General features: G+C 37.6%; 1 protein-coding gene across 5 annotated transcripts in view; it reads right to left on the bottom strand.

The window, feature by feature from the left end:
- The window catches only part of LOC122634499 (homeobox protein homothorax), a 352,644-nt gene extending 326,069 nt beyond the window's left edge, over window positions 1-26,575 (bottom strand). For 4 of the 5 annotated variants that reach the window (XM_043823494.1, XM_043823491.1, XM_043823492.1 and 1 more), the window contains exons 1-4: window positions 26,263-26,574; window positions 19,252-19,511; window positions 13,628-13,769; window positions 3,037-3,087 (exon numbers count right to left, since the gene is read on the bottom strand). In XM_043823494.1, coding sequence (XP_043679429.1) covers window positions 3,037-3,087; window positions 13,628-13,769; window positions 19,252-19,511; window positions 26,263-26,277 — 468 coding nt within the window. In that variant the 5' untranslated portion in view covers window positions 26,278-26,574. Of the gene's footprint in view, window positions 1-3,036; window positions 3,088-13,627; window positions 13,770-19,251; window positions 19,512-26,262 lie in introns of all 5 variants that reach the window. The other variant, XM_043823493.1, reaches the window with a different exon arrangement.
- Window positions 26,576-27,518: the final 943 nt, after the last annotated feature.

Consider the following 27,518-nt stretch of genomic DNA (forward strand, 5'->3'; position numbering starts at 1 on the left):
AGAGAGAGAGAGAGAGAGAGAGAGAGAGAGAGAGAGAGAGAGATGGAAAAGCAAAAAGCGCAAAGAGCTACGTAGCTTCTTCTTTACGATAGAAGCTCATTGCTCGTAGATTGCGATTTGCTACGGACGTAATGAAGCCACGCCACTTCTGGCCGATGCAACGAATGCCAGCCGACGAGCAACGACCGACAGACCGACCGACTGCAGCAACAGCAACCGAGAACGCTTCTCTCCTTCTTTGAACATTTTTATCACGTCGAGAACATTCACCTTTCATCCTTTGCTCTTTTGCTATTTATTTATCCATGATTTTACCTAAGTATTTTACCTACGTATTTCTCTCCTCTTCCTTTCTTTTTCCTTTCGTTGCTTTTTTTCTTTCTTTTCCTTTTTCCCTTTTTTCTTCTTTCTTTCTTTCTTTCTTTCTTTCTTTCTTTTTTTTTTATTTTTTTTTTGTTTCTTTTTCCTTCTCTCTCTCTTTCTCTTTTCTCTTCTTCTTCTTCTTCTTCTTCCTTCTTCTCTTTTTCCTTCAAACGCCATGATTCGATGAAACTTCTACTACACGTTCAGGTAGATATTCTATACCTGGATGACTTTGGTACTTTGAGAACGGTGTTTTGTACGTTTTAAACGTCAACAAAAAACATTTTCCTTTAAGATCTTTTTCCTGGATTTCCATGAAGTTGCGATGGAAGCACGATCGACTTTCGCATCGAACGGCATGAAAAATTCTTTCTCTTCGTATCGTTTCTTCCTTCCTTCTCTCTCTCTCTCTCTCTCTCTCTTTTTTTCATCTCCCGTTTACAATTTAGATGCCACTAGTTTTTTTCCCGCGCGACATTCGAGACGACGACGACGATGACGATGACGACGACGACGACGACGACGACGACGACGACGACGACGACGTCGACGACGACGACGATGACAACGACGACAACGCGTCGATGCATAATTCAATTCGAGCGGTCTTCTTTCTGACCGCCACCGTAGTTGGACGACTCTCGTAATATTTACTATTCTTTTTCTTTTTTTAGCCCGTTTCTTTTTAGATTTTTCGCCATTCTTTTTCCTTTTTCTATTTATTTTTTTATTCACTTTATTTTCTTTCGTCGTCGTCGTCCACGTCGTCGTCGTCGTACTCGTTGTTGTTATTGTCGGTATCGTCGTCATCGTTGTTGTTGTTGTTGTTGTTGTTGTTGTTGTGTTGCATATTATTTTTTTATTCGTCAACTTTGCAATAAGGTCACTGCCGACGCTCCTGACGCGAGTTTGTCGCTCGAACGTAGCGCGTTTTCTATATTCTTTCTTCTTTTTTCTTTTTTTTTTCTTTTTTCTTCTTTCTCTATGCGTGTGCAAGCCAGCGGACGTGACGTTTTGAAAAATTGCACGCGACGATGCGAACAACACCGACGAAATGCATTTCGTCGCTCTCCCTTTCTCTTTCCTTCCATAGGTATATTTCTATCTTCCTCGTCCTCTCTCTCTCTCGCTCTCTCTCTCTCTTTCTCTCTCTCTGTGTGTGTGTGTGTGTGTGTGTGGGTGCGTGTCTCTGTCTCTCTGTATCTCTCTTTATCACGCTAACGTTTCGTGTTAAATCGTTGAGACCATCGCCGAAAAAAATGTTACGCTATCGCACGACAACTTCTTTTTTATTTTTCTTTCTCTCGTTGCATCGAACAAAAAATTCGATAATTATCTATTCGATGAATGATTACGAATACGATATCAATTTCCGTTGATAACAAGTCGCCTTAGTAAATTAAATATATAATAAATATAAAATCACGGACGGACGCACGGCACACGCGCACGTATCCCCAACGCACGCGAACAATTTTTATATAGATTATTATACTGAAAATTATATTTCCACTCGGCTTCGTGATTCTTACCTAGTACTTTCAGGGAAAAAAAAAGAAAAAAAAAAAAGAAAAAAAAAACAGAGAAAATAAAAGAAAAGAAAAGAAAAGAAAAGAAAAATTCGAACGTCGACGGAAAAGCGTCGTTGCTCGACGGTGTACGGGCACAAGGAGTCAGTTAAAAAGCCCACTAGAACGTTATCTCGATCAGAGAACGCGGAGGGTCGTTTGAAATATTTCTTCCTCCGAGTTTCGAAGGTCTCGAGCGTGTGGAACACGCTCGGTAGGTAGTACTGCCTTTGGAAAAAACAATGTCGGGAGACAGCGAAGCGTCCCTCTTCGACTCTATTCCGACGGAATTCAACGTTGTTACGCCTTTATGCTGGATGATTATAATACTCTTTCTTTCACAAATACATATATATATATATGTATGTATGTATGTATGTATGTATGTATATAGCATAAGCACAGAGAGAGAGAGAGAGAGAGAGAGAGAGAGAGAGAGAGAGAGAGAGAGAGAGAGAGAGAGAGACACGGACATATGGCGGTCCGTAGCTCGTTTCTTAATTAGATTCACGTAGGACGAGCGATCGTAAATCTCGCCTGGTCGCTACCATTACAAATGGCAATGAAATCTTCAGCCGAAGCAACTACTTTACCCTAGGACGCTACTACTTATATAAACACAACCGATCGTAAATAATTTCTACTGCCTCTCACCTACGCTGTAAATTTATTCGAGATTGGATCTCGTTCTAATGAGATCTAAAAGAAAAGAAAGAAAAAAAAAAAGAGAAAGAAAAAGAAAAAAGAAAATAAAGAAAAGAAAAGAAAAGAAAAGAACAGAACAAGATTAAGAAAAGAAAAGAAAAAGTACTCCAAAATCATAGCCAATCCTTAACATTAGATATTATCTATATTAGCTTGTATTAGATATTATGAAATATTAAAATAAATTATTTATTTTAATAACGCGTTCTTATCTATGTATATATATATATATATATGTACACCATGAGAAGTTGTCTAACGTTATTTCATTTAGAAATAGTACTAATTCTCACGAACTTGGAAGGAAATTCACGAAGGTAAATTCGGCTCTCCTTTCCCTCCCATCCCTCTTAGTTTTTGGTAAGTACTAGCGAGGAAGTTTAAATGAGGAAACACTTACCAGCGAGTCAACCTCCGGATCCGCTATGTAGTAGGGCTTCTCTTGTCTGATCTGTAACACATAAGCAAAATATACATTAAGGTTAGATATTTAATAATTAAAATCCAAAAGCAGTAATTGCAAGGATATAAAAGTAAACCGATTGTATCGTCGAACGTAGACACGTCTATCCTCCTCTTTCCTCTTTCCCTTTCTACAACGATTTCCTTTACATGCATGCTTCCATTCATTTAATTGGACCCCCACAGTTCGATTCTTATGTATGTTACCTACATGCTATATAAAAGCGGAAACGCGTCGATGAACTCGATGAAATTCTAACAACTAGAAGAAGAATCGTTGAAAAAGAATCATGAAAAGCAAAAGAAAATCCAAGAGGATTCTCAAGTATTTTCAATGATATCTCGTAGAATCGAACGAGTTAGATAGAACGATTGAAAGAAAAAGAAATATTTTTATATTGGGTACTTATATAGCTAGCTATGCAAGTACTTATATATATATATATATATATATTGTTGTATATGGATAGGTAGATATACAATATATGTTTCTTTTCTCAATAACAAGGAAAAGAACAAAAAAAAAAAAAGGAAAAAGAAAGAGAGAGAGAAAGATTAGACCTCTCAACTGCAAGCCGTACTACGAGTCGATTAGATGCACTCGCGATAACGATTAATATCATTAAAATTCTTTCTCGGCGTTCGGAGAGCATTCTCTAATGTTTTTGCTCCTACTTTTTGCAACATATATGTATATCTACGAATTAAAAAAAAAATAATAATAATAATAATATAAATAAAAAACGAGTAATTATTCCCGATAAGAACCCTGTAACATTCCGATGCCACGCGGAATTACGTAGCCACGGGAATTCAATGGCCATTCGATCGAATTCGATAAGATTACAAGGGTGCTCGTGTGGAGTATCGAGAAAGGGAGAGAGAGGGAGAGAGAGAGAGAGAGAAAGAGAGAGAGTTTACAATCCTTGCTAGTCGGTGTATGAATCACGTTAACTTCGAAAGAAAATGACGATATTCCAGAAGCAAACGAGAAAATCTACAAAATTTGATACGTTAGAATGTAGATTGCATGTTATACGTTAGATATAATTACAAGAATAATCATTAATTATAATGATGATCCGTGTATGTAGATCGTAGATATATCATACACGTATAATTAAGATGACATTCTCGATTACAATAATCTGATTAATGAGTCTCGTTTCGAAGATCATATCACAAGGGAGAATGTAATTGAAGTTCTTTTTTTCTTATTCTTTGTTTCTTTTTTTTTTTCTTTTATCATCTTTTTTTAAATATAAAATAAAAATTTTTTTCGTACGTGCGTGCGTGCAGAGAGAAAGAAAATTAGATAGACACAAAAACGTATATATTTAATAAATTCAGAGGAATTCTAATTGTTTCTAATTTTGTTTCTAATTTTTCCCAGACACGATCTCTTTTCACATTCTCTCTCACATGTAATCTCGCTTTGTACTTGGAAAGAAAATGTAAAGACTAAGAACAATAAAAAGAAGATTTCTTTTTCTTTTCTTTTCTTTTCTTTTCTTTTTCTTTTCTTTCATCTTGTTTCACAGAGAGACAACGTGACTTCTCCGAATCCTTGTAAATTGCCTTCTTGTGGACGCCGACTTCATTAGAAAGATACGTGGAATGGGCTCGATGTGTCGGCATTGTCACCGTGTAAAAATCGGTTGTTCTTTCGGCTCTTTGATTCTTCAAAGAAAGTCAAAAAGAGAAAGAGAAAGAGAAACAGAGAAAAAAAGAGAGACAGAGAGAGAGAGAGAGGTTAAAGGAAGAAAGAGTAGGAAGAAGTAGGAAAGAAAGAAAGAAAGAAAGAAAGAAGGAAGAAGGAAGGAAGGAAGGAAGAAAGAAATGAAGGAAGGAAGGAAGGAAGGAAGGAAGGAATGAAAAAGAGGAACGAAGTAATGAAATAAGTCCGAAGAGCTCAGAAGAATTCCCAAGGGCGGGCCTGCCGTGTATTCATGAGCCTGAATTCTGAATGAGAGTGACTCGCGCATCGCATCGAGTGTATAGGTAATGAAGGCGTCTCGTAACGTCGAACAACAATAACAACAAAAAACGACGAAGAAAGAAAAGAAAAGAAAAGAAAAGAAAAGAAAAGAAAAGAAAAGAAAAGAAAAGAAAAGAAAAGAAAGGAGAAGAGAAAAGAAAAAGAAAAGAAAAATACTGTCAACTCTTCGTGGGAGTTAAGTGACACGGAATAAGGTAAACTTGTTACGTTGTTGGAATGGAAGAGAACGAAAAGGGTATGAAAAGGGTGGACAAGGGCTAGTTTCTTCTCGAAGGGCCCTGTCGACCATGTATATTTTTTCGCTTCGAACAGAACGATTAACCTAGCGTTATTTATTCTGTTAAGTATTCCTATTAAAAATTGTAAACGGTATCTATTATCTCTCTCTCTCTCTCTCTCTTTTTTTTTCTTTTTTTTTTGTCTCTTTCTCTCTGTCCCCTCTTTCTATCTTTCTTTTTCTAAATCTCGTATATTTTGACACATGTACGTATATTTTTCCTGTCATATACAACATTATACATAATTCGTAATCTCCAGCATATTTTTACATTGAATGTTCTATTGAAAAGTTCAATTACCTGTAGATACATAGAGTTTTAAAAGAAATCGTTGAAAACGGGAAACGCGTAATCGGACACATACCAGAAAGGATCGTAACCAGGCTAAAGATAAGGCGTGATAAGCCTTCATAGACGGCGATTATCGTTTATCGATTATATTTAGCGACGGATTATACCGCTCGCTTTCTTCGTAATAGCTTGTACAATGTATTATAGTACGTGCCTACAAGCACGCACACGGCCGTACGTACATACATACGTACGTACGTATACACACACAAATACGTGCGCGTATATATATATATATATATATATATATATATATATATATACACACGTAACGAAAAATCGATATATTGATATGACACGAAACGAGCGTTCGTGATGCGAAGGCACGGAAGAGGAAAAAAATTAATCGATAAAAATTTTCGTTCGAAACGAAAGAGAGAAAAAAAGAGAGAGAAAGAGAGAGAGAGAGAGAGGAAGAGAGAAAAAGAGAAAGAAAGAGAGAGACGCAAATCGTAGATTAATCGATCGATCGATCGTCGCTGAGCTAGGTATCCGGCGTGAAAATAAACGAGAGATTCCGGCTTGGCCCTGCGATAAAAATATTGTGCGATAATATTTAGAGAATGTTAGCGTCTGTTTGGGAAGCTTCCCATACTCGTGCGCTCGTGTTCAGCTTGCTAGCACGCGTGCACCTAACGCCATGGAACGATTAACGTCATCGAACTGTTCCTCGATCCCATCCAAAGATATCTCTCAAACAGCTGTCCTATAAGTTTCCAATTCTCTCGGAAAGTTTTCATAGTAAACGTTGCCGTTCTCTTTCTATCTTTTTTTTCTTTTTCTTTCTTTCTTTTTTTTTCATTTTCTTCTTTTTTTTTTCTTTCAACCCTAAAAAATTTCGATAACTTTGCCCATACACACGCAAGTAGGTATATAAACTTTAAAACGACTTCGATCTCGTTATCAAAGAAAGGATGATAGAGGGAGGAGAGTGGGTGGGTGATAAGGAGGATAAGAAGAGGAAAGGGAAAAAAGAAAAAAGGAATTAATTCGAAGAATAAAACGTACTCTAATGCGGTCGAAAACCGCGTGCCACGCTGTACCGGTGAACGATGGGTGAGAGCACACCTCCCTCTACCTCCCTCCCTCCCTCCCTCTCACCCTCACCCTCTTCCTCTCCCCCTCGTCTTCGTGTCTCGATGCAGTAAAACGAATTACGTCCCGCGTAAACTTTACTGCACGTTCAGTTCTACGTCTCTTTTTCTTTCTTTTTCTTTTTCCTTTCTTTCTTCTTCTTCTTCTTCTTCTTCTTTCTTTTTTTTTCCTCTCTCTTCCTTCTTCTTCTTTCTCCTTATTGGCTCGCTCATCTCGAGATTGGATCATCGAGTTAAAAAAAAAAATATATATATATATATATATAAATGTCTGCAAGAAACGAAATCGAAGCAATACGTTCCCTTTTTCTCTTCTTATCTTTTTTTTTCTTCTTCCTTTCTCTCTCTCTCTCTCTCTTCTTTTTCTTTTTCTTTTTCTTTTTCTTCTGCTCCTCCTCCACGATTCAGAATCTTATGACCACGACACTTTTCCAACAACAGTTCAGCTGACCTTACGATCCCTCGGAACCCTGACAATTGTCAAAACCATTTGAAATGGCCAACCATTAAGAAACTCTTTCAAATATGCTCGTTGACTTTCCCAAAGGGTCCTCTGACTTTCTGCGTGCCAAACAATGAAGATATGACCGGTTGTAAATAAATAGTCGTAATATCGACCCGAACATTGTTAAATAAACGTCGTCGACCGTCATAAAAGTTTATGTCTGTATCTCTTGTTTCTTATTCCTCATATTTTTTCTTCGCCTTATTATCTCAGTTTTCGAACGGTCGGGTGCAGCAATTTTCTTCCTTTATTCCTTCTTCCCTTTTCTTCTTTCTTTTCTCTTTTTATTATTAAACCAATCACAGCACTACCTCAATAATATTAATAAATTGTTTATGTATCCGTCAAGATCTATTCTCTTTTCTACAATATTCACTAGCATTGTTTCGATGGTTATATCCTTAACAAGATTACGTGCGACACGGTTTTAAACGTTCCTGTCTAAAGGCCAACGTGATTGAATATATCTAATATATAATTATTATAAATAATGCATAAGTAAGATATAAGAAACGAAGAATTTTCAATCGAGGAAATTCAAAGTGCTAGTTTAAGAATTAAAAACATATGATAAGATCTTTAATATTATATCTTCGATATGAACGTATGGAACATTTTTCTATTCTTTTTTTTTTTTCTTTTTCTATTTCACAACTATGACAGAAAATTACGTGAAGCGAGAAAGAGAGAGAGAGAGAGAGAGAGAGAGAGAGAGAGAGAGAGAGAGAGAGAGAGAGAGAGAGAGAGAGAGAGAGAGAGAGAGAGAGAGAGAGAGAGAAAGAGAGAGAGGAAACGAATAAAAAAGAAAAAGTCGAGAATGAAAATAAAATAAAATAAAAAACGAAAAAAAGAAAGATAGAAAGAAAGAAAGAATATCCACAGAAGGCGTTTACCTCGAAAATGCGATAACGCCGTAGAAGTCTTCGTAAAACGAAAAAAAAAAAGAGAGAGAGAGAGAGAGGGGGGGAAAAGGGCGGTGAGATCTTTCGACGATAATTCTGTGGGGCCCTTAAAAAGTGGAATTCTACGCTTGAATCCTCTAGAACAGATAACGATAAAGCGTTTTGTCCTACGTTATTTTGGAAGATGTCGAAAAAGTAAGAGTAACTCTCTCTCTCTCTCTCTCTCTCTCTGGTTTTCTCCGTCTTTGTAGGAGGAAATAAAAAAAAAACTTTTGGTAACGAAGAACGAACTTTTGATTCGTAGGATGATATTAAAGGGATTCGTAAGGACAACGTAATTCGCCGCCGTTTGACAGAGAAACGACGTGCGAGCAAAACCGGTCGAATCGAGAAGTGCGACTCGACGTACGATTGACGACCTTTCTATCTCTCATTCTCTCTCTTTTTCTCTCTTGTATATGCAGGAGCACTCTCTTACGTGAATTACGTTCCGCTAACCCACTTCGTCGGGTTTGCAGAATTCAAGGCGTGTCTGTCTCCGCTTGAATCTGCGAAGAAAACGCAACTCAACGTAACGTAATAGGACGGTTATTGATTTATATTTTCCATATCTTATTTCTATCATTCTCGAGAGATTCTAATAAAGTGAATAAATTTTCCCTATTTACTTATTCGATACTCGATTCACCGTGTCATTTTTTACAAGTAACAAAAAATCGAACGTTGTTTCCTTTGAAATTATAATTATATACGACAGTATGTTAAATAACGTAATAATAAAAAGAATTAAATGATATATCGTCGATTGTACGTCTTTGACTTTGGTCGATTAATGTCTCGATCGTTCGATTTATCCACGATGTATTAAAAAAATAAAATAAATAAATAATAATAGAAAAATAAAGAGAGAGCGGAAGACAGAGAAAGAGAGAGACAGAGAGAGAGAGAGAGAGAGAGAGAGAGAGAGAGAGAGAGAGAGAGGAAGGGAGACAGATCCTCGAACAATTTCCCGCGAGAGAAGAAAATCAGTTGCGCCGATAAAGTCAAGCTCGAGATCGTGACGCATCGATCGCGCATACTGCGTCCGACAAAAGAGACGTTCCGGACATCGTTATCGCGATTATGATAATCCGGCTTTACGCTTGTTTACGCTATCCCTTCTTCTTCGGAACCTCCTGAGAGCGCACACTTATATTCTTGCTCTCTCTCTCTCTCTTACACACATACAAACTCTATCTCTCTCTCTCTCTCTCTCTCTCTCTCTCTCTTTCTCTATCTTTATGAAAGAAAAAGAAGAATTGAGAGAAACGTTTCTTTCGAGATCCGCTATCGAATCGATTTTCGAATCGATTTTCAAATCGATCCTATCTCGCAAAGTGTCGGCGTGTCGATTTCAATTGGATAACATGAAATCTTCTCCATAAAAAAAAAAAAAAAAAAAAAAAAAAAGAGAGAAAAAGAAAAGAAAAGATATAATAGAAAACGATGCGATTGTAAATTAAGTATAGTACAATTTGACGAAGCACGATCGCGAATCGTTTCGTCACACTTTTGTCATATTTTTCCTTTACAATTACACGTGCTATACGTAATTTAATGAATCGTTTCCTTTTTTTCCCCCCTCCCTGTTCCTCAATTTTATTTTTCTTTTCCTATCGAGCGAGACCTCAAGCAGTAATATACGCCGTTCATAAAAGAAAGAAGCACGATATATAACAATGAAAACACATTTTGTCATATTGGCGAGCCCATATTTCACGAGATAATTCAGAATTCTTTCCTTTAGAAATAGTATGCAGAAATCGTGTTGGCCGGCATGTAGTCGCACGCGTTAGAGAGAGAGTGACACGAGGGCCAACGTTTTACGACGGTTTAATGCTCTCGGAGGTGCATTCCAATTGCGCCAATAAATCCCGGGACCGAAGCTCTTCCTCCTCGTCGTAGTCATCTCTTTCTCTCTTTCTCTCTTTCTCTCTCTCTTTCTACTGTTGCTCTCGTCAATGCTTTTCTAAAGCGAAACGAAGCGAACGACACGTAGAGAGACTACCTGCTCTCAACGCCCACGCGTTTGCCCTTTCATCCAAAGTTACCTTCTTTACATTAGAAAATAGTTCGATATGTGCGCAATCTCTTGAAACGATCCATAGAGAAACTTCTATAGAAACATATGAATCTATTAACCTACTGTTCGACGATGATCGTCCAAAGATATATCCAATCGATTAGAAAGCAGCACGTCACGTTTGTCTAAACGCTTTCTTCGATCGATCCACGAACGATCGATTAAAATAAATCATTGATGGTAACGACGATAGTAAAGATATAGATATAAATGATTTTTACGCGAACGAATTTAGAAGACGAACACGAACGAGAGATCGTAGCTCTTTTCACGTCGAGTTAGATACACGGTTGGTGTGAAATCGAGAGCGAGGACTTCGGTGTGTAAGGAACAGAGAAACTGGGTCGCTTCCTTCGTTCGCGAGGGAAAAAGGGCCAGGACAATGAGCGCAACGTGGGCACAGCGGGTCGTCCTCGCGGCGTCCTCGCTTCTCAGGCAAGGCCAAAAGCTTCGAAAGGGGCCAAGAGCAAGAGAGCGAGAAAGAGAGACTAAGAGAGAGAGAGAGAGAGAGAGAGAAAATGTTCAGGGACCCATACGGCTAAGAGACGAGCAGCAGCAGCACGCGGCTCGCGCAAAACGCGAGGGGATAATACCGTCGGCCTGGACCCACTGAATAGATCAATTTACAATGGCAGAAAATGAGCAGCTCTTTCCTCCTCTTACTCTACCCCCTTCTTCTATACCTTTCTCTCTCTCTCTCTCTCTCTCTCTCTTTCGCACGTACACACACACACATACAGACACACATATTTCCTTCGGTACGAGCAGGCACTGATGCACGAATGAAAGATAGCTCTACCTATATTCTCTGGGGACCATCGAAATAAATCGAGATTGTTTCGTTCCGATAGTACATACCGGCCGATAGAATCATAAAGAATTAATGATCATGATTAATAATTAGTCTCTACGATTTGATCGTTCGTATTCCTCGATTTCATTCTCCTTTTTGTGTGTATATATATATATATATAATTTTGTAGAAAACAAAATTAAATTTCGTGTTAAAGAAATTACGAAGGAAACTATGCTATCTATTATCTATAGGTAATACGTCGATTGGAAATCCGAGAAATGATACAAAGAAAAAAATATTGTTAAGTTATACTGCCGCACGAGTTGCAAGGATATAGAGGCGCGTGCTCCGATGCAAATGAAGTTCGTGCGTGCGTCTAAAACCACCGTATGCGTTTAGAACCAAGCGAGAGCGAATAACCGAGCGATCAGGCAAAACGCATAATCCGTGCACAGCGTGAGGGCTCTTTTGTGTCGGCGTTGAGCTATCTACGTGGAAATATCGGGGACAGAGAGGAGGAACGTTGTTACACGTTCGGCACAAAGAACCGTCACCTGCTTATCTTCTAACGTCTCCTAATAAAGCACAAGCTTCCTTGGCTATCGCCTTTACTCATTCTTTTTTCCTTCTGCGCCATACCCATTTAACGATTTTCAGTTTGAGATTTATTTGCAAAAGTATTTAAGTAATCGTTACGAAATGAGTTTATTATTAAGCGTATCGGTAAGTATGTAGATAAATATGTAGGTAAGTAGGTACTTTCGAACGAATCCGTAGATTGGGTTTGGACGAAGAAGGAAAGAAAATAAAATAGTTGATCGAATAGATTCTCTTTCTCTATCTCTATTTATATATATATATATACATATATGTATACATATATGTGTACATATATGTATCTACACTATCTCAGGTTGCGTTTTGAAATCTACCTTCTATATCCCATACGCCTTATTAAGATGCAAATGTCACGTCAATTTCGTAATACCTTAGAACTTCACCGAGAGATAACTCCGTACATTTATACATACTAGTTGGTAATGCCGACAAGACGCGGATAAATAATAATAGAAATAGCGAACCGGATAAACGATCGACGACGATACCAGAGTTCTAAAGTTAATGTAATCGTCGCCTGGATAACTATTCTCTTTCTTCTCCTTTATCTTGTTCGCTTGATGTTCTACAACGCTTCGTTTTAACGACAAAATAAGATAGAAAAAGTAATAGCATGATTACGTCTTAAAGTTAATCCACTTAGAAACCTTCCCAACGTGTCCGAGATATTTTTAGCGAATTAAAGGCAGGCTCAAACTGTGTAAGTATATAAGTACACGCCCACGAACACGTTTACCTTATCCCATTTTGCAGGGAGGCTTAACGTTTATCGTTATCTCTGCGTACGGCCGCTCAAAGCCATCGCTACCACGTTACCGAACTCCTATATTTAGTAACGCTGCCCGTCTACGAATTCCACGAGCCCACGTGGACCTTCTGCGTACCTAAGTATCGATATTCTTGACAATACACAATACGATATTTCTAATTTCTAATGGCGATTAAAAAGCGAAACAATTATCATTCGCATGGATTTAAAAATAAAAGTATATATATATATATATATATATACACACACACACACTCTCTCAACAGACAGAAATAGATCGTACTTAGGTTGGATATCGATCTAATCGAAATTTCTAAATCACCATAGGATAGATTATACTTAACACATAAGTAGATAGATAGATAGGTAGGTAGGTAGGTAGGTTGGTAGGTAGGTAGATATGTAAGTAACATAGGAATATAAGCTAAGCTTTAGTATATCACCTAGTATCGTCACGCTCGATTCGATTTCGGAGCAACGAGTGCGGCATAACGAGCGTTTGTTAAATTTCAGTTCTCTCATTCTTCGTAGCCGTCGTCTACCTATACCGGTTTCACAGTGTGTGGCAATATATAAGGAATACATTTTTCTGCCGGGTAGGTACGTAGGTACCTTTACACGCGAGAGAGCGGTCAGGAATGTAGACGGCCAGGAGTGGTACGTTTTTAAAAGGCCCGAAATCGTTTCACCGGGGACGTACGGGGCTCCGTTGGCTTCTCGAGTTACCTACGCGTGTCCTTGGGGGAGAGCTACCTCCACCTTCGCCATCTCTTCTTGGCTGGCTAGCTAAATGAAGAGAAAGAGAGAGAGAGAGAGAGAGAGAGAGAGAGAGAGAGAGAGAGAGAGAGAGAAGAGGAGGAGAAAGAGGAGGAAGAGGAGGCCAAGAGGGAAAGAAGAAAAAGCACGAAAGGGAAAAGGTACGAACGAGTTCTCTCGGAAGATCGTGCCTGGGAATAACTCTCTTCGAACTTGAGACGAGCGAAACCGATCGAAACGAAAATCATCCATGAAAGTCAATAGTTTGTATTATATCTATCTATCTATCTATCTATCTATCTATCTATCTATCTAAAATTGAGTTAGTTACGCCCTTACCTGTTTGGAAAAAACTGCGATGTCCTCGTTGAAACTTTCGGACGAACAAACGTCTCCTCCGGCGACACCAGGCTCGCGTGGTGTACACGTCGCCAATTCGCATTTCTCAAAGATCAATGCGAGAAGCGGAAAGAGGGGATGTCTGAAAAAGAAGATTAAGAGGCTGCGTTAAAATTCAACTTTGATTTCCATTGATTTGAGAATGTTTTAGAATGAAAGAAACACTTTTTTTTTTTTTTTAATTTATATTAGAAAATTATATTTCTCTCTCTCTCTCTCTCTCTCTCTCTCTCTTTTTAGATCGCCAAAATGTAATACAAAGTTGCAACTGTCATCACGATTGATAAAAAAAGATTCTCTCCTACGTTCTCTCCTAAGTTGTTTTCCTTTTCTTTTTCTTTTTTCTTTTTTTATATCTTTCCTATCCTTTTCCAACGTAGTAGGTAGTAGAACAACGAGAGTCGCGCCTGTTAGTCCTACGAGGACGCAATTAACTCGGACAAGCGATCAACGCAAGAAACGAAATTTAGCGTGAAGCGGTTCAAAAGGCAACAGACACTTTCTGTTCTTTCTCACGAAATCTTACGACTCCCTAACATCGAACTCGTTTATTCGATTCTTTTATCTTAGTAAAGATATTATTATACAATTAGTTTACTTTTTTCTATATTTGTTTTGTTATCGTTCTTTCTTTTTTTCGCATGTGTGTGTTTTTTTCTGCTCTCTCTCTCTCTCTCTCTCTTTTTTTTTAAACCTTTCACACATACCAAAGATAATGTACATCAAAATAAACTTTGAATTTTACGACTTTTCACGAACGCGCACTTTATTCGATCTCTCGTCGTAATCGTTGAGTTTAACCGATAAGCGTTGCGATAACTCGCTAAGATAATACGTCAAACTCAATCGAAAATTCAACGGGTTGGATCCTCTCGTAATAAAGTGCGTACGTAGGAAAAAGAAAAATCTAAGTACTAACGAGTACTCTTTTTCTTTCTCTTTCTCATTATCTCTCTCTCTCTCTCTCTCTCTCTCTCTCTTTCCCTCTTGATGCGTTGATTCACGCGCAGAATACGCTTCGTACGTACGTATATATTCAAGATACCTATATACCCTACCTACTACGAAGCATGGTACGGTATTAGAGGGATCTTTGGATAAGATAAGATTAACCGGTGCACCTATGTTGCAATCGAGCTCCCTGTTCGAGATTTAAAGCAGGTAGATAGATACACTATGTACGGAGGCGGCATCAGAGAGCAGAGAGACGATTCATCTACGTAATACTTTGCCAATCAGCGTCATCTTTGTGCAAACAAACTGTAATACCATTATTCTAACTTATACAAAATGTTCGATGAAACACTTGTCAAAATAAATAATGATTTAAAAATAAGAAGGTAGTTAGTTAGGTAGTCTAAGGTATAGGTACGTAAGTAGGTAAATATATTACATGCAAGAGTATCGTATTCGTAAATACAAAGTTGCATATAGCTTTTCTCTTTCTCTTTTTTCTTTCTTTCTTTCTTTCTTTCTTTCTTTCTTTCTTTCCTTCTTGCTTTCTTTTTCTCTTTCTTTTCCTTTTCTTTTTTCTCTTTCTTTCCTTCCAACATATTTAAAGACAGAGTCTCAGTTTAACGTGTTGGTAGCAAGACGGTAGAAGGTGTTCTGTGTGCCCATGGTAGCGGGTCGCGACTCGCGGACATAAAACGATACGGAACGAATTTCGACAAATTGACGTGTAGCCGACGCCGCCAACTCTCGGAGCGACTCACTGTGAACGGGACCAAATCGAGAGAGCTTCGCAAAAAAGTCTCTTCACCCTTCCACCTCTCGGAGAAAAGAGAAACAGCGAGACAGAGAAAAAGAGAGAAAGAGAGAGAGAGAGAGAGAGAGAGAGAGAGAGAGAGAGAGAGAGAGAGAGAGAGAGAAAGTACCACCGTAAACTTCGACCCGCAGCCTTTTCACTTTCTTTTTTCCTATTACGGACTACTCATCTTGGACTTTAACGTTTGTATCGTATACAACGGGTGTCTCGTTTCAATCATCCTGATATTATTATGTTCCAGTAAACGAGGACTAACAAAAAACGAAAAAGTACACGTAGATAGCTATGTACACATCTAAGTACCTATCTATAGAATTGATCAAAAGATAAATAAAAAAAAAAAAAAGAAAGATAAAAAAGAAAAAAAATATATATATAATGAAACGGATCGAACGATTACCACTAACGATCCGTTCGAACGTGAACGATAACGAAGGAGTTACGGAAAGCAAAGCCGCACGCGGTTTCTCGTACGAGTGAGAAGGAGAGAGATAGAACGAGCAAATGCTCGTGCGCGCCTCGCAGTCCACGTTTTCCTAAGCGGTCGAGGGACAACAAAGTGCGACGTCGATGACAAATGACGAGTCGAAACGAGGTGTCAGAATGACGGAACCGCAGAAGGTAATGATATGATTGGCCGTACACGGCGCGGCACCGGGGGATGTTTGCGGTTTTGCGGTTTCCGCCCTCGATGTGCGACGCCTCTCTCTCTCTCTCTCTTTCTCGCTCATTTGTTCGCTCACTCACTCTACTCGCGGCTCTTTTTGTACGCGGCCATCGGCTGCTTTATGATTTACTACGCACCACCGACGTTTACGGCTCATCCACGGCTTCATTTCGAAACTCCGCTAACACGAAAACTCTTTATTTTTCTAATCGGATCTTAGAGACAGATTATCGATATATATATATATATATATATATATATATATATATAGAGAGAGAGAGAGAGAGAGAGAGATCGAATAGGTAGATGTTGTTGTCCATTAAAAAAAAAAAAAAAGCAACTAAAAAGAAATAAGAAGAAAAAATTATAAGAAAAGAAAAATGGACGAAAATAAAAGAAAGAAAGAAAGAAAAATAAAGAGGAACACGAATAACGCGGTAACGTCGGAATAAAAGTCATGAAACGGTTTGCATATCGACTTGTGCATTTTGATTTTATCGCGATAAATTAAAAACAACGGAGTCGAGCACCGACGATAAAAAGCGATAAGGATACCACCGATACTGGCTATCGAATGTTAGTTACTGTTCCTGAAATGCGAATTTTTTTTTTTTTTTTTTTTTTTTTTTTTTTTAGATACAAAAAAGAAAGAAAGAAAGAAAGAAAGAAAGAAAGAAGGAAGGAAGGAAACAAAGAAAGAAAGGGAAAGAAACAAAATGAAATATATGTAGTTTAAGTGGCGATCTTTTGTTTTTCCAAATTTGTTTTCCCTTGTAACGAATGAATGAGAGAAAAAGAAAGAGGGAGAGAGAGAAAGAGAGGAAGAGAATTAGAGCCATCCAAAATCGATTGGAATTTTAAATGGCGGATAATCGATCGTTCGCAAGACGTTACGTCTCGCGATCTCAACATCGACGGAATAAATTTACCACGGCCGTAATTACATACGAAGGTCTTCTCGTTCTATCTATCTATTCATCTCTCTCTCTCTCTCTTTCTCTCTCTGTCTGTGTCTGTCTGTCTGTCTGTCTATCTCTCTCTTTCTCTCTTTTTCACTCGTTCACATTCACAGAAGGATTTGCGTGAGACGCAGAAAGACATCCGATCCGCACGGATGACTCGGCCAATCGAACTCCTTGCATAAGAAGTTGAGTCTTCTCGATGATTGGCAGATTCTCCTGTCAGTTACGTACGCGATTTTACGTAAAACCTTCTTCGGTATCCATGTAATCGGCTCGCCCCTTCGATCGATCGATCGATCGATCGATCGAGAGGCAAACCAATCCATATGTTATTTTTCTTCGCGGTATTACAAACTTCTATTTAACTAAAAACTAGAACTTGATTGAGAAAAATTGTTTAGAAAAGAAATACGGAGGAAGAAAAGATGAGATACGGATAGGAATCTTCCAGGAAAGTCGCAGAATCCTTGTGCTCGTGTTCGTGCGCGATGCTCGAGGCGCGCGACCCGAAGGAGTGGACAAATTACAGGGTACGCGAAATAATGAGGCTCCCGTTCTAGGATACATCCAGAAATCGGGCCATCTCGTACGGCCATAAATCACGCGGTGAACGCGGCCTTCATAAAACGGCCACCAACGAGAAGAGAATATCCTGATCTCTCGGCGTTTTACTCGCTTAGGCACGCGCCTATTTCATCTCCAACACGTTCCTTAACAATCTACAATTTACTGTGCAAACGTAGAAAACTTTCTATCGTTTACTTTATAACGTAGCTTCCAACGGTTAATAGTACATCATCAACTTGCGAAAAAATATCTATGGGTGTACGTATGGATAGAAACACACACACACACACACACATATATACATATACATAGCGTGTGCGTGTGCATATATATGTAGGTATAAATGATCATTATTTATCTGTGAAAAAGTCTATAAAAATTGTTCAGAGTAAATTTAACGTTAAATAGAAAACGTAGCTATGGCCGACGATGTACAGTTAACCGTAGATTGGTAGCTAGCTACCTATATACATTTATCTGTGAAAATTATCGTAAAAGCTCCTTACGATAAATCAAGCGATAGGAAAATATGAAATGTACGATCGATGACGTGCAACGAACTGTAAAAGCTTCTTACGATAAATCAGGCGATAAACGTGGCAAGCCGACGTTAACGAAGGAAAGCTATTAAAATTGAAAAATGAACAAATTTCGTTTACTCCAAACGAATCGAGAAGGGTAAAGAATCGTTCTATGGACCAACTATTCGTCAAATTCTTTTTCTATCGCAAAACAGATGAAAATTCAAATGGAGAAACGTACGCGTTCCTATGAAAAATGAAAAGATCGTGGGTGGAGCGAAATACTTGCTAACTTATTCTATATTATTTCGAAGCGAACAAGTATAACTCTTGTCGTTAAGCTCCCAGGTCGAGCGATAAACTCGAAGCCTTCGAAATATGCATTACGGAATTATGCAGATTTTTCTTCCTTGCTCGCGCTCGTTCGTTCGTTCGTTCGTTCGTTTCAGAAAATAATATTTAAGCCGTATCAAGTTGTATAATGTAACCTTCTTTCAAACGGAATTATGAATAAGTTAAGTAAGTAGGAGACAAAACACACATCGTTGTCTTCGTCGTCGGCTATCCGTATGATAATTTTATTCTGCAGGAGCATGTGTGTGGTACGTACATAAAAAGCATATTGCGTGTGAAAAAAGAAAAAGTGGACAGTCCGAACTACAATTCCGATGACGCGATTCGACCGTTTCAATTATCGATACGAACGTATTGCTTCGTGTTCTACATAGCGATTGCATATTCCTATGCGTATTATTATTTGCTAAGTATTTAACAAGTGATACATTAGAAATTCGATGTTATAAATATCGATTGTATTTGTTTAAAAAAAAAAAAAAAAAAAAAAAGAAAGAAAGAAAGAAAAAAGAAAAAGAAAGGAAAAAAAAAAGAAAAGGAAAAAACCGATCATAATTTTTTCGTCGCCTATTACTTTCACTATACAAGTCATTGTTTCTCTCTCTCTCTCTCTCTCTCTTTCTATATATATATAAAACAACTACTAGATAAAAGTACGAAAGAAAAGAAAATAATGTCGAATGGCAGGGAATAATCGTGTGAGAGATTTTACGAGTGGCACTTACCCGTAAATGGCGTCCTTGTCGCGTTTGTGTACATCGGGTACTGCCGAGGCTGCAGCGGCTGCTGCCGCGGCGAGCACGTGTTGGGGTGGCTGAGGCGGCGGCGGGGGATATTGAGGGTGGGCCGGTCCCATACCCCCGAGGTGAGGGCTGTGGTGAAGACCCGGAACACCGCGGGCGCTACCGTGTGGATCGTACAGCCCTGCTCCTCCACCGCCACCACCTCCCTCGAGGTAGGCCCCGTGCAGCCCGCCATCGTCGTACTGTAACATTCACAAATAATATATACATATTAATTACATATTCCTTAATCCATTTGCTATTTTATCATCCAATTTTTTAATCATATAAGAAAGAAAAAGAAAAATAGCATCAAAATTCAAACGATCGAAAAAGTGAAGGAACGTTTCACAATTACGTCTTGCCTCGAGCTAGTCCAAGGTGAAACAAGAGAAATAGTCTGGTCTGTGTCTTTTTTTAAACCAAGTACGGGACAGTCGAGAGTTCCACAACAACAAAGTTCGTGAGCCGAACGACAGCTGTTAGTGCGAGCTAAGGGCAGACGCGTTCTAAAACCGGATACCGTACTCGTACACCATCGGCGATACGCGTAAGTGGGACGGTCAAAGTGACTATAGAAAAATAGCTTATGTTAGTAAAATTAAACTTTACGGAGCGACGCCTCCATTATTGTCGACGTTTCTTTCTTTCTTTTTTTTTTTCTTTTCTTCTATTCCTTCCTCTTTTCTTTTTTCTTTTTTTTTTCTTCGTTTTTTCGTTCCTCGTTAAGTAGAATAATAATTAACAAGGAAAGGAACGATGAGGATCATCCCTCGACCAATCGAATTTTCAATATGAATCCTTCCTCTCGGATCTCGATAAAACGCGGAAGCAAACTAATTATTACGACTAATTGCGTGATTCTCCATAGAAAAATGCCCGAGGCTGGTTATCTTTTTTTTTTTCTTTTCTTTTTTTCTTCTTCTTTTTCTTGTTCTTCTTCTTCGAGAAAAATACTGAGAAGCTCGTGTTTATCCAAACGCGACGTTCGTGAGAGTTCCGACGCATGCTACGATCAACTAAGAACTGAAAGCCGGATGCTCGAGAGAGAGAGTCCTTAATTATTAGAAGAACGAAGGTGACATTCAACAGGAACATTCAAAATATCACCTTCGTCTAACTATTTCTCAAGATCAAATGTTTTTTTTTTTTCTCTCTATATTTCATCGAATTTCTTTAACCTTTCCTGTTTATCAAAGGTTATGTACGATAACAATTTTTCTTTCCGTCATTTTATTTACCTAAAATCATCTAAAATTTTTCTTCGGATTATTTCGATAGATTCTCTTGATTAATTTTTCATCGAATTATTCGAAAAGGAGTAAATACGATAATGATCGATAGATGTATAATTAATTGGAATGACGATAGTGCAAGTAATGTTAATTATATCTAAGCATTATCTAGCTTGTTATTGTTAATGTTTCTCCTATGCAAGGTGAACCAATAATTATTACCTATCTCAGATAATTTTAAGTAATTATGTATACATTTACTGATTATTAGAGTTATAAAAAATAATTATATCGATATTTTATGACTAACTTGGTACGAAAAAACAAATACAAAACAATAAGCTAGATAATGTTCCCTTACGAAAATGAAGAACATTACAAAGCGAAATAATTTTTATATATCTAATGAATAAAAAAAAAAAAAAAAAAAAAAGAGAAAAGAAAAAGAAAAAAGAAAAAAGAAAGAAAGAAAGAAAGAAAGGAAAAATAATTAAAGAAAGAACGAGTTTCCATTTACAATCGATTACTCGGAGGATCAATGTATTTACTAATTTGTAATCGAAACGATTACGATCAAGCTGTCGATAGAACAATTATTTAACGACGTAAAAGGTTTTTCCCTATGTGAACTTGGTACGATTCTGATTGCTCGAAAGACCGCAAACTCTTAATGATTTTTTTTCTAATTAATGCGTGCCTCGGTAATTAACTCTTTCCCGTTGAAAGACAGACAGATGGTATCGTTGCATTACTTGACCTAAAGAATTTCTTTTAAATAATTAACTCGAAGAATTCGCAGTATACCTATCCAGGTATACGTAACTACCTAGATATTACGTACGTATCTATATTCGCATATATGATAATAGATATGTAAATAGAAACAGTAAAACAAAAAAGAAAAAAAAAAAGAACAAAGGAAAGAAAAACGAAAAGATCGTTTGACCATCCAACCCGTTTTGAACGTGTCGTTACGATTCGAAAGTGAAAGGAGAGGCCGAAAATAGGATGAGGGAAAGCTAGAGAAGTATCTTTATGCACTTCGAAGAGACTTAAAGTATCTTTCTCTCTTTCTCTCTTTCCGTCTTTTTCTCCTTTCCTCTTCCTCTTTGAACGATGTTGGTCCCACGTTTACGAGTTACTACGAGAGCAAAGATTTCATCGTAGAATGATCCAAATGATTTTATCTATCTTTTGGTCTTGTACCATTAACTAGAAAAAGAGAGAAAGAGAAAGGAGAGAAAGAGAGAGAGAGAGAGAGAGAGAGAGAAACTATATAAATGTGTAAGCATAAAAGACCTATACGTTAGTGTGTACAAAGAGAAAAAGGGTACAGGAAAGCGTTCGTTACTCTCTGATTAATGACGACATTTGAAAAACATTAGGACGCGAACGTATGCATACCGTGAGACTGCGATTTAATACTTTGTACAAAAGATTTCAAACTATTAACAATAATTAGGACGATCGAGTTACTTACTTAGCTAACGGTCTATTAATATTTTTTTTTTCTTTTTTTTTTTTTAAATAAAACCTTACGATTCTTCTCCTCTTTTCTTTTCTTTCCTTTTCTTTATTTTTTTTTCTTTTTTCTTTTTTATCCCGTCACGAAAGATAGAGAAATAAGAAGAGGAAAGAATCGCGACGGATCGTGACAGCACACCGGACCGAACACGCCGTCGGAATAACGGAATTCGAAATTGGAAGAGCGAAAGTGATTGATGTATATCCATAAATACATAATCACAGGCTGCGGTATAACACGCTTATAAAACTCCTGTCTACCGTCGCCCGATTCGCGATTACAATTTTTAATCCGACGCACATTGAAATTCGTCTCGACGAATCTCTCTCTCTCTCTCTATTTTTTTGTCTCTCTCTTTCCCTCTTTCGTATTATTTTTTATTCCTCTCTTTTAGCGCATCATGATTTTTGAAAATGGATTTCCTCGATCGTGATCATCTTCGAGCATGAATTCTAATACGTTGCTACGAACTTTTGCAAAAATATTCTTAGTTATTTAGATAGCTAGATAGATATTATTGTGCAAAGACACGGTTTCAATATTTTTCACATTAACCCGTTACAAACGCATCCTAATGTCAAAGTAATATACCATCTATTCGTATTTTATATATATATGTGTATATGTGATGTGTGTACGTATGTTTCTTTTTATATATATATATATATATATATATATATATATACCCACGTTTAGAAATATTCGCATTAATATTCTGTACATGTGTAGGTATATTTTTTTCTTTTAATATATATCTACGTTTAGAAACATTCGCGTTAATATCCTGTACCTGTGTAGGTATATTTTCTAAAGGAAGAAAAGAAAAAAATAGTGGATTGCAGAGGGTCAAACGATACCTACGTCACAGTCGCGAACGAATCGCAGTTATAGCGCAATTCATCAGTCCCTTTTTTTTCACGCACTCGCATTTTACGAGACGCTTAAGTGCCGAGCGTTGAAACCGAATTACAAGCCTATTCGACTCGCGACTCTCAAAGTCTGACGTGTAAAGTTACTTTTTCTTTCGTCGCTCGAGTCAAAACGTCGAAACCAAATTGGAAAACTTTCTCGGCTCTTTTTATTTTATTTTATTTTATTTATTTTTTTTTTTTAATTTATGTGATTTATTTATTCTTTTTCATTTTTCCTTTGCCGAATAACATTCGTAAAATCGTTAGAAAATTCATGAACGATGAGGTTAGGTATCTATCTTTCAAAACATGAACCAGATGCCGCGAAGCTTCGTTCCTTTACTAAAACGTTTAACGCTTCTCGTTTCGTATAATTAGATAATGTTTGACGTGACCTTCCATTGAAAATAAGAATGTATATATATATATATAATATGTGTGTGTGTATTCAATGTTTAGTATCATGAATATTCGTTATTTTGACAAATGAAAGCCGGTAGAAAATACTATTAACTAAATTTCAATTATGCGAACGAAAGGTAACATACTTTCAACACAATAGATATATCTATCTTGACGTAGGTGTCACAATTAACATAAAAACTAACTTACTTGCCAATTATATGTTTACTTACGACGATTATTATTAAAACCGAGGAGAGAGAAAGAGAGAGAGAGAGAGAGAGAGAGAGAATCGGAAGCCATAATGGGAGGATTAATACGAAATGGCGTCGAAAAAATCTAAGCGAACTAATCGATAAAAAAAAAAAAAGAAAAGGAAAGAAAAGAGGAGAAAAAAGAAGAAAAAGAATAAAGGAGCAAACTTGGAAGGAAAAAATCGAATCGAAAGAATAAAAAAAAAAAAAAAAAAAAAAAAATTATCCACATCCTACCTAGTTACGTAGCAAAACTGTCGCGATAGTAACGAATAAACGTGTTCGTTAACCTCGATAATCATAAGAATTATCCTTTAACGAGGAGAAACTTGCGAAAAGAAAAAATATTTGTCGTCGACACGCTTAATTAATACCTCGAACGGTATAGAGAGAGATCCTTGACGAAGCACTGTCCTGGCACGCAAATTTCAAAAGGGAACTCTCGCAAACTCGTTCTCAAACTCGAATCGTTCTCTTGGTATCTATACCGTCGAATCTCGAACAAAACGTTTCAACGAATCCAACTCGTTTCACATCGCAAAACCAAAATTACATGCTCGCGAATCATTAACGGCGAACGGTCCACCAATTTATCCAGGAATCTCTACACGCACGAACTTTTCTGACATTCATTATTTTCTTTCTTCTCTTGGGTATCCTCTCTCCTATTAGTATTTCAAATTCAAATGAACATATGTCTAACCTATTACAGGAAAACGAGACACAAATGAAATGGAACGCGGAAGATAGATCCCTTTTCGTCTCGCTTTCATTTATTCTCTTATTCACTCTTTCTCTCTCTCTCTCTCTCTCTCTCTCTCTCTCTGTTTTTCATTTTCTCTTTGATAACTCTACATCATCCATTCCATCACGACGCATTTTTCGAATATCCTCGTATTTCGATAAATTTATATTTAACAAATAACTATTTACTTACTATCATTACTACGTCCTTGTCTTTTAACAAGATCTCCAAATTTAAGTTTAACATTTGATTTTACTAGAACCACATTAAACGTTCATTAATTCGCGAATAATGAAGATCATATGGCAGGCAACAAACTTCTTACACTCGCACGCGACTAACGTAGCTAAACGTTTACAAGAGGAGCCTCTACTACAAGAGAGTAAAACTACCGACGGTAAACGGCCAAACTGTCGAGTAAACAAGAGATTGAATTTTAACAGAAAGGACGAACCTGTAACGATATGTTGTATTTCTTCATCGATCGATAAGATCTTTGTCACGACATTGAATTTACATTACTAACGCATTAGAATACGCACTACCTATATATCCTTCCAATTTCAGATTTCTGTTTACATCAAATAATCGCATTATAAAGCTGGACACACACGCGCGCATACACGCACACACACATATATATATATATATTTATATTTATTTATTCGTAAACATTGATTCAACTAGAACATAAAATGTAACAGATAGGAATTATTTCGTGACAAGTTATGAGTTATAAGTTTAATTCGTTGACACGATTTTTATCTTACTGCACCGATCTGGTACCAGTAATTGAACGATATTAAAAAAAGATAATAAAAAAATAAAAAATGAAAGAAAAAAACATATCTAAAAAAAAAACCCTTTTCTATTACGTAAACGTAAATACCGTGACATTGTTTTTCGTTTTAACTAATTCCTACTTTTTATTAAACGCGATCGCTCGGCATTTACTCAGCTATGACATTTTCATTGGATTCTAATAACGAGATACTATGATGTAATATTCGTTTAAAAAAAAGGAAAAAAAAAAAAGAAAAGAAAAGAAAAAGCATCATTTGTTCTAAACAAACGTTGCAAAAACTCGATTTCACGAAATTGATCTACGAGAACGTATCGATCACATCCACTTTCGGATCACTCGATCTAAAATCACTATCCGTCGGTAAGACGATCCGTACTAATCTAAACTCGTCGAACTGAACGACGAACGAATTATCAATAAAAATAACACTATTCGATAAAAACCATCACTCGGAAGAACCAATGCACGTGAAAAACACTAAATCTTACAAATACTCGTACTACGGTGCACACAAGGTCCAATGAACTCTCGTGGCAACGAATTTCTACAGGAGAAAAGAAAGACAAAAAAAAAACAAAAAGAGAGAAAAGAAAAGGAAAAGAAAGCAAGAAATAAAGAAAGAAAAAGGGATGAAAAAAAAAAACAAGATATAACCAAGGAAAATAGAAAAAGAATGCCACTACCTGGTTGGTTCCGAAACGTTCGATTCACAATATTCCCATAAACGAAATCACTTTCACGCGTAGGTATATCTTTTTCGGAACCGTCGGCTGGCGAACACGGACGATATAGGTCTACAAGACCAACGAGTCAAATTTTTTCGATTGCTTCAGAAAAATTATAGAAAGATGGAGAAATAAGAGAGAGAAATGGAGACAGAAAGAGAAGAAGAACAAGAAGAAGAAGTACAAAGAAGAATAAAAAAAGCAAGAAGAAAAAGAAGAAGAAGAAGAAAGATTTAAGAAACAAACAAACAAACAAACAAACAAACAAACAAACAACCAAGAAAAAAGAAAACACTGAAACAAAAAAAAAATGGAGATAGACAATAAGGAAAAGGCTTCGGCAGAGACGTACCCTTGGCTGCGCCATGAACGCCCTGGCCGCGCCGGGGAACTCTGCGTGCTGAGCCACCGTAGCGGCTGTATTTTCCCACAGTGACGAGGAAAGAGGCACGGCACTTCGCGCACACTCGATTACCGCACTCTTTTCGGCTTATCGCGCCGGCGGCGTCGCGTACTCCCCGTCGCGACACCGGCTACGACAAGCTCCGACGATCTTCTCGCTTTTTTTCCTCTTGGAAATAATTAAGAAACTTCGATGCTCGTGGTTTGCTCGTCCTCCCTTCTTGTGGTATTTATCCTTCCTCGATGATCACTTCGAGACTTCGACGAGATTCGCCGACTTTTCTCTCCGAGGAAAAACAACAACAAAAAAAAAAAAAAAAAAAAAAAAAAAGAAACACACTGGGGCTCGCTCGCTCCAAAAATCGTATACGGTGTGTTACACGTGTGTATATATGTATGTACGTATGGTGTGTGTGTGTATATATATATTATTTATATATATATATATTTATTTATTTCTTTATTTCTTTGTTTATTTATTTATTTATTTCCTTTTTAAAATTCAAGGAAGATGATTCCAAGAAGATGGCCGATCGTTTAGCGTCAGCAGCGAAGCGAGAAGATTCTCGGGAGATGAAGAAGAAAATCGGCGACGTGTAGGACGACGATAGGACGCGCGTGGCATCTCCTCATCATTATCGTGATCATAATCGTCATCGTCATCTCCCACCGGCCTCTCTGTTTCCGACGATTGAGAGAGAGAAAGGAAGAGAGGGAGATTTCTGTCCTGTCTCTCTCGCGGGTGTCAGTCTCCCTGCATATCTTCGCCTCCTCGACGAGGCCGGCCGGAATCCCAAAGGAATTTCGTTGAATCACGATTCGATATATAACAGAAACATATATCCTTACGCGTGTACGTGTGTAATGTAGGATGTGGGCGCGTATATACGTGTGTATATGTGTGTGTATGCTTTTAATTAATATCCACTCACGATTTTCAAACGTTCACAAGAGTAACACGAGATATCATCACCGAGACCCGAATCGTTCGCACTCTTCACACTCTTCCCCTCTCTCTCTCTCTCTATCTTTCTCTCTCTCTCTCTCTCTCTCTCTTTCTCTCTCTATTTTCCACGCGAAGAGAGAGAGCGCGCGGCCGCGCGTGATCGTCCGTACGAAATAAATATGTATCCTATGTGTGTGTATGTATATATAAGTGTATATATATATACATATATATATATATATACGATCGTCACATCCGAA

This window comes from Vespula pensylvanica, chromosome 15 (genome assembly GCF_014466175.1).
Source record: "Vespula pensylvanica isolate Volc-1 chromosome 15, ASM1446617v1, whole genome shotgun sequence".
Classification (NCBI taxonomy): Eukaryota; Metazoa; Arthropoda; class Insecta; order Hymenoptera; family Vespidae; genus Vespula; species Vespula pensylvanica.